Below are 15,795 nucleotides of genomic sequence, written 5' to 3' on the forward strand. Positions count from 1 at the left end.
TAAAGTTCAAATCTCACAAAAATCATCTATTAGGAGGGTCTACTAAAATTTTCGAAATGGGTTTGATTGCTCTTGATGCATTACATTTAAAAATCTTCTCTTGCGTGATTTCCAATATATATGTTTCACATGATATTAGGATAATTGATTAAAAACATCATTCTCGTCATTTCATTTCTCCCATATGTTTTTTCGGGCTTCAATATTTAACTTTATATGTGAATACCAAACTTTATATTGCACTCCATAATGCTCTATTGGAGTGTGTAATGTCTGATTGTTGAGTGAGAGTTTAAAGAGCGAGGGGCTGGACAATTTTTTATTATTATCAAGGTCGTATTTTTACCATTGACCGCTATGAGGCTAATTCTTTATATTAAACTAGTATTTTTACCCGTGCGATGCACGGGGGATATTCATTTTGTTTTTTGTGTGTATTTCTTTTAAGTCTATGAGTTCTTTTAAAAGATATTTTAGGGATTAAAAGAACTAAATCTATTTTGGATATATGAAATCATAAATTTGTATGTTTTTGCTCCAACGGTCATCTCCCTCCTCCATCGTCTTCTTCACCATGGAACCCTTAAAATAGTCACGTGAGAAGCATGTGACTTGTCCAGTCATCAAGCTCTATGAAGAAAGTCACGTGAGACACGCGTGAGGGAGCCGCATCAGCTTCTCACGTTAGTTTTCTCACGGAAGGCAAACGGCAGACCAAAAGTGCAACAACATGTATAGTTGGAGGACTTTTTTTGCTAATTTTGAAGTTTGGGGACGATTTTCGCAGGAAGGCCATAGTTGAGGGACCAAAAGTGCAATTAAGCCTTTTTTTTAAGTAGCTATTTTATTTTTCTTTTTTGTACTTATTTTTCTAAATGCTCGATTGATAGTTTTTCGATATCTATTAAATAATCTATTCCATGGAGTTAAAGTCATCTGCTAAAAATAGCCATTGAATGTTTTTTTTTTCAATTGGAATAATTACATTGTGAATAAAATTGAAAGTGTATCGTTGCACATTTCTTGTAAAAAATCGTATTCGACATTGCGAAAGATTTCTTTATACCATAATATCAATCTTTCAAATTCTCACATTAAAGTGTATTTAACTTTCCTTTTTATTCTTGAATTAAAAAAAACTTTCCTTTTTATTTGAAATTATATAAATTTAAAAATGGACAAAACTAAAAAATAACCATAAAGACCAATTACTTAAAGAACCTTGCCTTCGTAATTCCTTTTTATTTTTTATTTTTCATTTTTCGCTTTATGCTTTTTATTTAAACATTTAGAAATACTACACCTTTTTTAATTCGGAATTCAACAATATAAATTTAATTTTAAAACAATAAACTTTCATTTTTTAGGATTAATATATTTTATAAATTCTAACTAATTAATCATGTCTTTTGGAATTCCTAACTGATATTAATCACATATTAACCACTAAAGTTTTCAATAAACACATATCTCACATGTAACTGAAATAATTGTAGTGCAAAGATTTTTTTTCCTTTAATTTATTGTTAAGAAAGATATTTTTTTGTATCGTCATTATGAGCATGAATGTGTTGTGTGGTTTTTAAATTATAAAACCAAAATTAAAAATTATTTGGCATTGATATCAAATTTATGGTAAAACTATGTTCATTGGAAGTTTCAAAAAAAAAATCATGCTCTATGGAGTTCCTAACTGATATTAACCACTAATTTTTTTCATGCACAGAAATTAACCACATGTAATAGAAATAGTTATAGTGCAAAGGGGTTTTTCCATTAATTAAGGAAGATAATTTCTTAAATTGGCATTATGGCCATGAATGAGCATGTGATATTGTTTCGATGAATTTACTCTTTATCAAAAGGGAGATATATGTTTAAAATTTACTATTTTTTTTTACCATAATACCAATTTTTCAAATTCTCACATTAATTGGATTAGCATGTATTTAATTTTCCTCTTTAATAGAATTTCCAATATAAGATTTAACTTTTACATGAACAAAAACCGACAACAAAGGTTGAGTTAAGAGGGCCTAAGATTGTTATAATAACCATGATTTTGTGCTTCTGAATAGTGCTTTGATTGCAGTTGGACCAAATGACAATTTTGGCCACTTCTTTTAACCAAGGACCCGGACATAAAGCAATAGTAACCTATCTTCATTAAAAATAAACTGATGACACAACATGTTACAAAACTAAAACTCTTAGCAAGATCACATAAAATATAGTCTAAAGTGTGAAGACAACATAGGACATACATGCTTTGACCCGTGCGATACACGGAGAATTTTTATTTTAATTTATCGCGTGAATTTTTTAAAAATGTGTTGTTTTTATTATATTTATTAAAAGATATTTTAAGGATAAAACGAAAAAATGAATTTTATATATAAGGAAAAAAATCGTGATGAAACTGCTAAATATTACATACATGTGCTACCATGATAATTCTGCTAAATATATAATCAACCTGACTACAACTGATAGCTTTAGTGATTGGATATCCTAAGCCCACAAAAGAAAGAAAGTTGAGAAAACATGAAAACTTGATACAATTTATAGTTTTTCTATATCTTGGTACACTTTACAACTTTGTGAAGTTGGATGTACCTGCAGTCCATGAAATATTTCCGGCATTGAAAGCTTAGGAACATGGGCAACATCCACAAACCCAGCCTCCTCACAAAAGTGTCAGAAAATCATGTTTTTGGAGCGCAATCAGTGGACCAAGATTCTTGACCATAAGAGATGGATAAAGTAGTTAATAAAGAAGTTTACCTGATAAACTCCAGGACCCCCACTTCCTGATCATCTCCACTTGTGTTCATTACACGCAGCAGAGGAGCGGAACATGTATAAAACAGTAGTAAGGAAAAATAGGTTTTTTTAATGAGATAATAGAAAAATAAATATAGAAGTAGATGGCATTACCTAAAGACACAAAGATGTAAATCAAAGAAACAGAAAGCAAACCTTTTTGTCCAGCGAAATCTTGCCATTAAACATTCATCCACCATTGTTTGGTCTTACTCCGACAACTCCACCTGTCTCAGCGTCAAGTACGAAATGAGATCAAATGTAACCATAACACAGAATATTCACCAAAACAACACCAACACATGATTCCTCATCAACATGAATAATATATATCAGAACTAACTAAAAGACAGGGAGAAAAAGAGACATCCTTAAACAATCAGACTTCAGAGAGAATGGAAGGAGTGAGGAGTTTGTATTTGGGTGCTTCACTGAGAAGCTTGTCATAGCTGGCTTGATCCTTTTTCGATCCCTTGCTCCACCTATGGTTAGCACAAATATATGACCTTTATACCACACACCCCATCTTTCATATTGCATAAATCGTAACAAAAATTTATTCTTTGTAGAAAATTATTGGTATCAAATTTTTTATGTGAGCTCTGACACCCATCATGGATAATAAAACAAATCCAACCGATTACTCCCATCAAGAGATATTACATTAAGGGGAGAAAAAGAAACGAAACCAAAAAAAGAGAGAAACGCAAACCTTCTTCTTGGCACCGCCAGATTTGGCAAGCAAGGAGGAAGGTGGAGGAGCCTAGTCCTGAGTATTGGAGATTGAATAAAATAAAATTTTGCTGAACCATGGCGTGATATATTCAGGCAAACATTATCTGCTACAATAGGCAAAGTCATATGTTTAGTAAATTATTTTGGCATAAAACAAACAATGGAAGACATACTCACATGAAAATAGGACCTCAAGAGAGACCCACAACATCAGTAGCAAAACATAATTTCAGAACTTGAGAGATCAAACCTTCATCAATAATAACATAATTTCACTCAATGCAGAATACAAAATGAAACGAAAGGAGAAAAAATGTTGAACAAAATGTAGTGGAAGAATTAGACTCACCCTAAAATTGCAGAGAAAAAAACACTCTCATTAAGAAGGAACTTTTGAGCAACCAAAACCTACTAACATTGACCTCATGGGGGGTGATTCACCACCATAATCAATGTGCTGCGGTGTTGAACACCAAAAAAGCACCACATAATCGAGGTTAGGAGCGCGGAACATGGAAAAAGGAGCAGCATCGAAACCGTGACACTCATTCAAAGGGTTCACCACTCGGCGTTCAATGGTGCTTGCTGCTTCACTCGCCCTCCTTGCTTTTAGATGACAGATGAAATACCCAAAACAGGAAAATTGCAATTAAGAACAAAAAAGGGAATCAAATGGTGATTTCAAGAAGTGGTTGTTAATGGGAGAACATGGAGAAGTGAAGTTTGGATCTCATACGTTTCCATCGATGGTGAGAATCAGAGGAGGAAAAGGACGACTTGCTGGATACACCGCTGTGCTCCTCTTCACCCTAAATCCATGCTGGTATATAAGACAGAGAAGCCACCAGAGGTGGAGAATCAGCTTGCTCATTGATCCTGTCGCGATTCTCGGAAAGGGAGTCATTTTCATTGTTGTGTTGCTTACCTTCCCCTTTTCTGCTAGAAAAAAGTAGCCAAAACAAAATTAAGTTGGATCACAACATGATTTGTAAAAAGAAAGAAGAATTAGAATGAAAAGTTGTAGTGAAGAGTGAGATATGAAAGAGACGGGGCAGCAGATGGGGCTTCGTTCGTCCTGCCGAATTGCTGCCATCCAAATTGCAGTGGCAGTAATAAAAAAGAAGGCATCCCTCATTGAACCACTGCCATTCAAATTGACGATCAAGAAGAATTAGCCTTGGATCCATCTCCAAGGGATAAAGAACATGTGTCCATGTCAAGAAACTTGTACTACAGATGGAAAAGCTAAGGTTTACTTACAGGAAAGGGAAGTTAAAACGCCCATTTTAATGTCTATTTTAACAACTTGGTCAAAAAAATTCTCACTTCATTTTAACCCATAATATCAATAATTATGACATCTTCAACATACTAAAAGATTTTAAAACCCAAAATTGGTGTTTTCAATTAAATCAATTGTTGTTCAACAAGTTATCAAAAGTTAGACTATACTCAACTCATAAGCTTTCAAAACACAATTATTGAAGGTAGGTAATCGCCATAATCAAGGAGACTGGCTCGTCATCAAGCTTAATATAATAACCAATTATGAACCAAAGCCTAAAAAATCCTACCTTCTTTGATTTCTCCTTCTCAATAGCATCTCTGCGCTTATCCTTGTCAGATCCCTGGACAGAAATTAAAGGTGTAAAGACATATTTATAGGCATCAGTTCACTAATATAATATAAACTAAAAGTTAGAATGGTGAAAGGGAGAAAATTCTTACCAATTTAGCAAAGATCTCATCGTTGTCTTTCTTGTGGGAAAGTGGCTGCATGGATTCAAACTCCTTTGCATCCACCTTTCTCACTTCAGTCTTGAGTGCTTGCAGGGCTTTTCTTTTCTCTTCCAGCACCTTCTCATATTCCTCCAGTGTCATCTCCTATCACAGTTTAGATTGCATTTAGAGAAGGACAAACAGAAGCCAATATAATATAAATTCAACATGTAACACTTAATTCAGAAACTATATGAGCAAAAATAATACATGCAGATCAAGTCTCTAACACTTTCAAAAGGTAAACCAACACTGGATGAAAACATCATTTCATAATCAAGAAAACAATACTGAGCAAGAGTTTCTTTCTCGTAAAGAATCCCATGCAATTCATAAGATGAACTTATGACCCAAACTGAACTTGAATGATTTATCATTCAATCAGAAGACACAACTCTCCTGTTAGTCTCTAGATAATGAAATGCATAAAATTCAGAAGAAGCAAAATCAAGATCAATGGAGAAAGCTTTAAGATTATTAACCTTGTCCTCAGGCTCCTTTTCTTCACTTTCATTAACAGGGCTTTCCTTGTTTCCATATGCTGCCTCTTTTTCCTTGGTTGCAGGCTTCTCATCACCCAAATTCTTCAAAAAAAAACCCTCCCCATCATTCACCACTTCCTCAGTCACCCTAAAATATAATATAAAAAGGAAAGAGCGTGTAAACAATTGACTACCAATTGAAAGCCAAACAATATTACATACATGTGCTATAAAAATCAAAAGACCAGTTTCTCCTATTAAGACATTCAACCCCATCCCATATCACAACTAATTGATTAATATTTAGCTTGGGCCAGATCACCTTCTCTGTGTTCACCACTCCGTTTTAACATAACTATTCAAAAGTGTGTGGTATACAAAGTTGTTACTAACTATTTTATGTTAGTCACCACTCACCAGTACCTATCATCGTACCAATATTCCTACAAAGGGCCATTTTTTTTCTTAAACTTTCAGGGCAACATGAAGTTTTCAACTAATAGAGAAAATGTTACCTTGCTTCAATTCATCCAATGGCTCTAGTGCTTCACGAACAACTGGAAAATAAAAGCTTTCAGTCACCAGTACAATAAGAAAATTTAGCAGAGAATGTAATATTATTTTCCTTTCACTCAACGACAACATAAGTAAGCTTAAAAAATTCACACATATAAAAACACCCACAAATTAACGCATGAGAAAATCCAAAAGCTTTCAAATTTCTGAATCACCACCTTAGTCCTTAGAGAACCCCCCAACGACGATTTCATGGGCAACTCTCCCTGTAAAGGAAAATTTCATAGCAGACAGAGGTAAAGCCCTAATTGCTGGACAAAATCAAAACTTAGGCAAAGATAACTCTGAAATCATAACAGAAATCAAACTTAAGGCGCAGAGCGAAGGATTCTTACCGAAATTTGACGAAAATTCCGGAAATCGTCGGCGCCTGTGAAAGAAGTGAAACGAACTTATATAATGATGAATTCATAAAACAAAACAAAACCAAGAAATCAAATGGAAGCTTATGCAAGCCGCGGGAAAGAAAGTGGCGAACAAATAGAAGCACACTTGCTGAGGACTTCATGGGAGCCCTTTTGTGGCCGCACGTTGTCGTCTCCTAGTATTCGCAAAACCTGGACGATGATGACGGAAATGACATGCTCTGGTTCAGATTAATCTGAAACAATAAAGATGAATAATCGAATATGAGTTAAAACGTTGAAAGATCAGGGATTCAGATGATAGAAAACAAAACATGCAATGGGAGTGGGTGAAAGCTGAAATTAGCAAAACGAAAACAATAAACATGGTAAGAGAAGTGAGAACCTTGGAAGGAAGGCTGTCCAGACCAAATCCTGATGATGGAAAGAGCGGCAGAAACCCTAAACCCCATATCATTCCACCAATTTCTGCAAGAAGCAAAGAACCCCCTAAAAAAACAACAATCAGAAAGTGAGAACGTGCGACGCGATTGAAATCCCAGAAAGACGAAAGAAAAGAAAAGAACCAAAGCCCAGAAGATTGAAATCCGCCTTCAATCTCATCTGCTTCGCCTCATTCGCGCTCTACCTCGCCTCGCTCGTGCTCTGTTCCGGTTCTGCTCACACGATCGAAGGAAACGAAAGACATGAAAGGGAGAATGTGCGACGTGATTAAAAGCGCTGGAAGATGAAAACGAATGAAAAGGAGAATCCAAAACATCAGTGAAAATGTGAAATACAAAAGGAGATAAGATTGCTGGAGGATTTCGACGGCCAAGATTTGATCCATAAATAATAACTTATTGTGTATCAATGGTTGAGATTCAATCCAAGTGAAATAAAAGAGATTTTTACCAAAATATCCATGGTCAAGCTTCATTGTCTTTGAAATTATTTGTTGATTGACAGATTTACCCCAAGGCTGCAAAAACTCTCCCTTTATATAGTTTACTAGTATTTTTACCCGTGCGAGCGATACACGGGGGTTATTCATTTTTGTTTATCGTGTATATTTTTTCTATCTAAATTTGTGTTTTTTTAATGTTTGTAGAAAGAAAATTTATTATGAATTAAAAAAATATTAATCTAAGATATAAGCAAACATAAATTTTTCTTCTATTTCGAGTGATGAATGTATTTGTTTTTATTTTGTAGAAACACAATAATTTATGAATTTTGATTAAAAATGTACTCACCAACGTGTTGCATAAGAAGTCTTCGTCTATCTTTACCATCACTTAAATACTCTCAAGTTTTTTCTCAAACAAATTATGCCCCTAATAGCAAAAAGTTCTCTAAGATTGTTAGCAGTACTGCAATTAATGCAAAGTTTCTATTACTTCATCCGTTTATTCTTTATAATCTTCAAGTAAGCTCATCGTATAGCACACATCCTTAATGTGTCATTTGTAACTTCATATACTTTTCTCAAGTTTGAAAATGAATGAACATTTTTGTAAAATTTAGCAATAACCTCATATAATATTCACTTTTGTATAGCCTTTAATTTCTCAAAATCTGTGGTTTTTTTTGCTACATCTATCAAAAGAAATTTTATGAATTAAAAGTATAAAAATAAATTTAGATAAATAAATCATAAATTTGAAAGTTTTTTTACCGTAAAAAACCATGAAAAGAAAAACTCTATTTGTAAACCATGAAAGATTAGGAAGACTCAATTATACATGGAAACTGTCTAATATAAAGTAAGATGGAATCAAGAGGAAATCATTACAGAAATGAAGGAGCAAGTTATAGCACATTTAGACATTTTAAGCTAAAATATCAGTATCTAACCTCTGGGTATATGTACCTGTAAAATGATTAAAAGTTCAAGCCTTTATTCAATGTAGATACGTTAACACAGATTATAGAATTAAAAACCTTTTAATTTAATACTTATATAGTTGCCTGAAAAAGGGATAATGAGAAGGTTATTTTCTACATTGATATAATATTAAATCCCTCATCTTTATCTTTTATGGATTCATATTACTATTAATTATCATTTAACTAATAATTCAATAAACCAAAACTGACTTAAAAAAAAAACCAAAACTAACTTTGTGTGCCCTATGGAATTTCCTATCTCATATGAACCAAATAATAATAAATAATTTTTATATATTTTGAGATAAATAGAAGAAGGATATAATATGACATTAATGGGAGGATTGAAACCGTCAAATAGAATTTCAAGGGGAAGAGATAGTGAGAAGATCATTTTTGTATCGATATCATATTTAATATTAAAATATTCTCTCTAACTTATGTGCATTTATTATCCATTTGCATGACTCACTCAAATCCTACACAATCATGTACTTTGTAATTCCCTAATTGATATTAATTAATTCATAATAAGTAACCACTAAATTATATACTTAAAAACATTTAAATGACACAATTGGAGATGAAAGATTTTTTGCAGTTGAGCCAATTAATTTAGCATTAAGATTGGTAATATTGATCTGCAATTTAAGCAATATAGAATTGTAAATATTATCATAAAAACACGATGATATGAATTCCCTGATAGTAGCTAGCAGCATAAGCAAGCATTTCAACTCACACTTGAGTGATTAGGTACCACATCACTTTTTACTTCTCAACTTTCGTCCTCTCTTGGCTTTCTTATATAGGAAAGACCGATAAGTAGACATATAAGTGAATTAAAATAATATGCAACAATTAAATCAAACCCTTAATGTATAAGTGCAGAAAGAAACAAAATCGGAACTTTGTATAGAAAAGAATGGCAAATCAGCATATAAAATCACGCAAACATAGAATATGCCTATAAATTTCCAGGAAGCTCCTCTATTTGATCAACAAAGTTAGTATAATTGAACCACATCCAAATGCAAAAACCTAGATAAAAAATGAAGCTATAACAATGTCGATAGAAATTTATTATTGCAAAAATATAAATCAAACACTGCAGAGGTCAAGTGGGAGGTGAAGTTTCATTTTAATATCTTCATTTTAACCTTTAACATTCATTCACCCATGTTTTGATCTATAAAATAAACCCAACCACAATGCACCATGCCATATAATAAGGGTCTAAAGATAAAATCACATAAAACTCATAATAGGGCAGTAAATTTTCCTTCACACACCAAATTAGAGTTTAATACACAATGCATAGATTACAGAACATGGCAGCAAGTATACTAATGAGAAAACATAATGCAATTACTCATGAAGGATCTAACAGAGGCAAAATAAAACATAGTAGGGGAAACAAAAAAAAACAAAGTAGAGGCATACTTTTTAATGGATTCAGTCATCCTGCAAGTTGCTTTTGTATATGTCATCAGCTTTTCACATCATCATCATGATGCGTATACACCCCATTGAAAATTAAAAGTTATAAAAGAGGAATAAGTAAAACCAAAACTTGATTATGACAAAAGATAAAGGAAACAAAGGAAAGACATTAGTACTTAAATATATGAAATGAAACAAAGAAAATTATAAAACATTAAGGTGATACCTAAAGTTGAACATCATCAAGTAAACCACATCTTCCTTCGTTGAGAGTAGGGCATGCAAGCATGGTTAAATGCCAAGGGAAAAAAGAGTAATTCAGCAAGCAAGGAAGTTAAAAAAGGAAATACATAAACCAAGAACAAAAGAATGCAATTGATGGCAAAGATGACTTTGATGTGAGAAAGATTATTGAAATATGAAACTGAAAATAATCAAATGAGTAAAGCATAGGTGACTGAGTCATACCTTGATGTCGAAATCGGCGCATGTGGTGCATAGGGCTGGTAGAATGATGCTTCTCTATTGTGTGTGCTTTGATGTGAGGAAAACTTGTTTAAGAGATTTTATAGGGAGATAGTTGAAGCTGGAGAGGTGGGTGATAAGGTGGAGTTTGAGAAGGTGGAAGAGGAAGAAACTATGTGAATTAAATTTGTTGGAAGGTGGAAGATTTTTGAAGCTCAAAAGGTTGATGAAAAGTTGTAACTGCTGAATGTGGAAGAGGAAGAGAAAGAAGGGCAAAAACCAATAACATTGGAGATGCAATCAACGGCCCTGATCCAATATAACAAAAATAAGTAGTATTTTTACACAAATGTCCATGCTTAATTTGACAGTTGTGTACAATGAATTACTAAATGACAAAGTAGCCCTCAAGGTAGTAAAAACTCTTCATTTATATATAGTATAGAAGATAGATAGATAGATAGATAGATGGGTAGAGATCTTTCGATAAAATTTTCATTAAATGAAATGAAATTTAGAGAAAAATAAAATAAGAAAGCTCATGAAATGAAACGGATAAGATGATATTTAAAATGAGATTCAGGCAAGGTGTCGTTTGTTTTGTTGTCCTCTGAAGAATTACATGTATGTCTGAAAGAACATCCTCAACCAGAAGATGAAGGGTTTAGGGTTTAGTGTATGCACCTCAACCTTCAACACCACCACCAACATCTTCTTCCCTTTCAATGATAATTTCTCCCCAGGTTACCCTCTCACCCCTTCCTTCTATATTGCTCCCAAGTTCTCTCCTTCCTTCCAAAACCAAACACCAAAACTTGTACCTCAGAATTTCAAACCCTGCACTCTCCTATGTGGCTCTCTTCCCAGTGAGTACCGCTTCCTATGCTGTTTTGGTTTTCTTACTTTAACTGACATGGGTCTCTGAAAAAGATTAAAACTTGGTCTTTGTTTCAAGTGATAAATGGTATCAATAGAGTTGGGTAATGCCATAGTATGAATGTTTCATTTACCTATTTCTGTTTTATCTAGATGATTTTTTTAGTGTAATTGTTAACTGTGTAAGAAATTAGAATGTTACTAGTTTTTATTTCTTTTGGTTGTACTAGCAAAAACCAAGAAGAGTGAGCATATTACTAATCCTTTTTTATTATATATCTTGACTGGTATCTTGTTCATGATGCTTATGCTAACTAATTTAGAGGTGTAATTTTTTGGGACTGACTAGAAAGTGAAAATCCTTGTAGGTCCACAAGCTAGTAGTGCTTCCACGGCTCAAGTGGAGGAGCAAGAAGAGACTGAAATTGTAAAAGGTTGCACTATGACTCAATTTTGTGACAAAATGATAGATTTGTTTTTGAATGAGAAAACCAAATCGAAGGAATGGAGGAAGTACCTGATATTTAGAGAGGAGTGGAAGAAATACAGGGATAGCTTCTTCAGTAGGTGCCAAAGCAGGGCAGACATGGAGAATGACCCAATTATTAAGGATAAGTTTATTTCATTGGAGAGGAGGGTGAAGAAGGTAATGTGCCAACAATTATTTACATTCTTCACACCATGCCCCCTTGTAATGTTGATGTTAAGAAAGATTCTTCTGTTTTGGAATGAAAGTTGGAAAAAGTGAAGAAACCTTTATTTTTCTTTCACATTTTTATAAATTCTTTTGGCTCGAAATATTACAAAGTTACGAAAATACAAAATCAACTACATTTTGTTTTGAATAAATGGTGCGGATATATTGATTGTCCTGCAAGTTCTTGATAAACTAGTCATATGTTAACATATTATTGTTATTATTTGATTAATTTATTTACTTTTTGTTAGAAAGTACAGACCAGTACATCAAAGTTTATTCTCATATCTAGGCACTTGCTTGGTTTTAGAGCTTCTTCCTCGATTCTCTTTGATAGGAGTAAGCATTGCAGATTGATGATGAAATGGAAGGGCACTGTAACCTTCTCAAGGAGATACAAGATTTTCCAACTGACATTAATGCCATAGTGGCACGAAGGCGCAAAGACTTCACAGGAGAATTCTTCCGCTACCTCTCTCTTGTGGCTGACACATATGACAGCTTGGAGGACCGTGATGGTAATTATGTAGGAGTGTGGTAATAAAAGTTGTTTGATTTTGGAATTTCTCGCTGGATGATTATTTACTCTAAATCCTGTAATCACCAGGAGATAAAATATGACAGTTAAGAATGTTTATATTTTTAATACAAGAAAACAGATCATAATAAAATTGCACTACTGGTCTTGAAACTTGGTTATAAACTAAGATGAAGAATGAGATTTCTCATATATTGGATGGAGATATCAGATATGGGATACTTAACATATGTCCCCATTGAAAATTTATAGGATCATGCTTTGATAGTCTTGCATTAAACTTTTTTACAAAAAACTCCCCCCAAACACGCACACAAAAAAAACCAAAAAAGAAAAATTAGTGCTTGTGATTTTGTCCCTTAAATTTGGCTATTTCTGATGATTGACCATTGACCTATTTGTTGAACAGGGATTTCCAGGCTGGGGACTAGATGCTTGTCAGCTGTTACTGCATATGATAATACTCTAGAGAATGTGGAGACATTAGATACTGCACAGGCCAAATTCGATGATATTCTCAATTCCCCTTCTATCGATGTAGCTTGTCAGAAGATCAAAAGCCTTGCAAAGGCAAAGGAACTTGATTCATCATTGATATTGTTGATAAGCAGTGCTTGGGCTAATGCAAAAGAATCTACAACCATGAAGAATGAGGTATGAATTTGAAATATGACCCCCCGTGTATACAGTAGTACTAAATGGAAAATTTTGGTAGATGCTATCTTGTAGAAAGCCAGAAAAATATTCAAAGCACATACTTTTCTGATTCAAAAGATCACTCTTTAAAGATTCAGTTCCATACATCTGGGTAAATAGACAAGCCAAATATATTTTAGTATAGTCAGTGTTAGACTTTCAACCAGTTGGTAACTGTATCAAACATTGATTCTGCACTCCTTTTTTTATGTTGATGCAAGGCATTCCTGTTCATATGTCAAGGAAACAAGATGAAATAAAATTATTGATGCCAAGCTTTGCGGTATCTGATTATCAATTCACATCTTAGCTTCTGTTGGATGGATATGGTCATGCTATTTTATTGTAACTATAAAGCATTAATATGTAAGACTTAACAGTTGGGAGAAGTAGCACTGGTCTCTTTTTTCTCATCTGTGATTAGAATTCATCACTCATTTGCTTCTCCTTTAATTGTAGTTCTGTACACAAGTTGGCTATAAATGTTGCATATTGTGATGGGAATTGATAGATTTCTAGGTCTTCCCTTAAATAATTCTGTTACCGGGGCAGGCAACCTGAGTATAGGTCTTTGATACTGGGGTCTCAAGATGTAAATGAAATAAATTGAATTAATTGCTCTGATTTTTAAATTGCTCTATACAATCTGATCCTTCTCCTTTGTTCTTCTGGCATAGAATCCATTGAGCCTTAATTTTGTCAGCACAAGCTTATAAGAGATTATTAGACTGCATACTGTGTTTTCAACAACCTTGCTTAATATTGTGCAGGTAAAAGATATAATGTACCGATTGTACAAGGCCACAAAGAGCAGCCTTAGGAGTATTACTCCAAAAGAAATAAAGCTACTCAAGCATCTGTTAAACATCATAGATCCTGAGGAGAGATTCTCTGCACTGGCAACGGCTTTTTCACCTGGTGATGGACATGAAGCCAAGAATCCTGATGCTTTATACACGTGAGAGAGTTTCCTCCAGATTCATTCTGAAGCATGTCTTTTTTTTATTGTTGTTCACTTGTTCTGATACTCATATTTTTATGTGATTAAACAGCACCCCTAAGGAGTTGCACAAGTGGATTCAGATCATGCTTGATGCATATAATCTGAACAAGGAAGAAACAGATTTGAGGGAAGCCAAGCAACTGACTGATCCTATAGTTATTCAGAGGTTGTTTATCCTCAGGGATACTATTGAACAGGAATATATGGAAAAAAGTGGATTGCAGAAGTCTGAGACAGATGATGACTCTAAATCAGAAGAGTTTAAATTTTAAGGTGCTTGTCATAAGCATTCATTCTTGCACATTTGTTCCCCGTTCCTTGCCTTTTTTTCGATGTAGAGAAGCGTGGAGCAGGGTCGAAAGTGGAGAAAGATTAACAATGTGTGGAAAATGAATGAAGTGGCTACCCTTTCGAAGTTTTGTAAATTGTAGTGTATGTGTTTTCCTTATATGTAGGATGAGGTGTGTTATTTCCCAGGATTCCATTCAAAATTGTGGATTGTACTTATAGGTGTAAATCATAAAGAATCCACCAGAACAAGGTGGATGAAGACACAAACCATTGAAAAAGTTGAGTCTTACTCATATTTATCAGATTGGGACCCCAGATTGGGTTTATTTGAGTCTTACTCATATCATTAAAGGTTAAAATAAGACATGACACTATATTAAAAAATAAATCAATGCAATGATGTCTCATGCATACAGGGTCCTTTTAATCCAAAGGCAATTTTTCAGATTCTGTGACTTACTATTCTTGCCACCACATTCCATCTTCTAATATATTTTCAATCAACCCCTAATCTAAAAATAGAGTTTTAATGGACATGCATTAACAACCAATCACAACATGACACGTACGAGAATCTCTTATATTTTTAATTTAAATTTTAATTATAACAAGAATATATTTTCTGATTTTGTGAAATTTAATTGGATGTATGTGTAAACAACAAACTTTACCGGGGCATACTTCTTTAATTCTAATAATATCATCTTGAAAACATTCAATCTAGAAACTCTTTTTAATTTTAATGGAACTACTTATTGGTAAGATAAACCCAATCCAAACTAACTATTCTACCCTAATCAAGCATTGAATTCGGAGCATGCTTGCATTTAGCGCATTATTCCATTATTGTCCTTGTTATTGTCTGATGCTGTAAAATATAATCTCATTCTCAACGTCACCATGGGACCTTCGTAGTTTGGATATTACGGTACTCCATTTCTGGTGACTACCACTTTCTTGTCATTTTTCATGTATTATGCATATATATGCTGAGTTCCAATATGTGAAAATCACTTTGTGATTCGAATAATTCTAAATCGAGATGGTAAAACTCTCTTTCTATCACCCTTGATCACATTGTGTCTTGTACCATTTTGTTAACGGAATAACAAACAGTAAAATCTAAAAATAAATCTTGTCAGCTAAAAAAATTAAAA

At 33.6% G+C, this 15,795-nt stretch overlaps 1 protein-coding gene and 1 long non-coding RNA gene across 15 annotated transcripts; one reads left to right on the forward strand and one right to left on the reverse strand.

The window, feature by feature from the left end:
* Positions 1 to 2,370: 2,370 nt before the first annotated feature.
* On the reverse strand, positions 2,371 to 7,528 carry LOC130740115 (uncharacterized). 14 transcript variants are annotated; one of them, XR_009020075.1, is made up of 14 exons: positions 7,327 to 7,527; positions 7,146 to 7,249; positions 6,888 to 6,996; positions 6,731 to 6,765; positions 6,554 to 6,601; positions 6,335 to 6,376; positions 5,820 to 5,967; positions 5,287 to 5,442; positions 5,133 to 5,186; positions 4,295 to 4,494; positions 3,908 to 4,164; positions 3,536 to 3,808; positions 2,980 to 3,050; positions 2,371 to 2,823 (listed from the first exon to the last, which is right to left on the reverse strand). It is a non-coding gene; the product is annotated as an uncharacterized LOC130740115 (long non-coding RNA). The 14 variants fall into 14 exon arrangements; XR_009020072.1 differs by having other exon boundaries at positions 2,371 to 3,305; positions 3,536 to 3,662; positions 3,736 to 3,808; positions 7,327 to 7,525; XR_009020074.1 differs by having other exon boundaries at positions 2,980 to 3,808.
* A 3,587-nt stretch (positions 7,529 to 11,115) lies between these two features.
* LOC130740116 (uncharacterized protein At4g37920) lies at positions 11,116 to 14,969 on the forward strand. The gene is made up of 6 exons (XM_057592622.1): positions 11,116 to 11,403; positions 11,782 to 12,059; positions 12,463 to 12,628; positions 13,058 to 13,302; positions 14,115 to 14,302; positions 14,397 to 14,969. Exons 1-6 carry the CDS (start codon positions 11,193 to 11,195, stop codon positions 14,617 to 14,619), a joined length of 1,311 nt encoding a protein of 436 aa, XP_057448605.1. The 5' UTR covers positions 11,116 to 11,192; the 3' UTR covers positions 14,620 to 14,969.
* Positions 14,970 to 15,795: the final 826 nt, after the last annotated feature.

This window comes from Lotus japonicus, chromosome 2, assembly GCF_012489685.1.
Source record: "Lotus japonicus ecotype B-129 chromosome 2, LjGifu_v1.2".
In the NCBI taxonomy this organism is placed as follows: Eukaryota; Viridiplantae; Streptophyta; class Magnoliopsida; order Fabales; family Fabaceae; genus Lotus; species Lotus japonicus.

What these genes read in the sequence shown, in the direction of transcription:
- LOC130740116 (XM_057592622.1), top strand. Translation starts at nt 11,193, where the DNA reads ATGAAGGGTTTAGGGTTTAGTGTATGCACCTCAACCTTCAACACCACC. An exon ending in CCTATGTGGCTCTCTTCCCA is followed by an intron (nt 11,404 to 11,781) that starts GTGAGTACCGCT and finishes AAATCCTTGTAG; the next exon opens with GTCCACAAGCTAGTAGTGCT. An exon ending in CAGCTTGGAGGACCGTGATG is followed by an intron (nt 12,629 to 13,057) that starts GTAATTATGTAG and finishes TTTGTTGAACAG; the next exon opens with GGATTTCCAGGCTGGGGACT.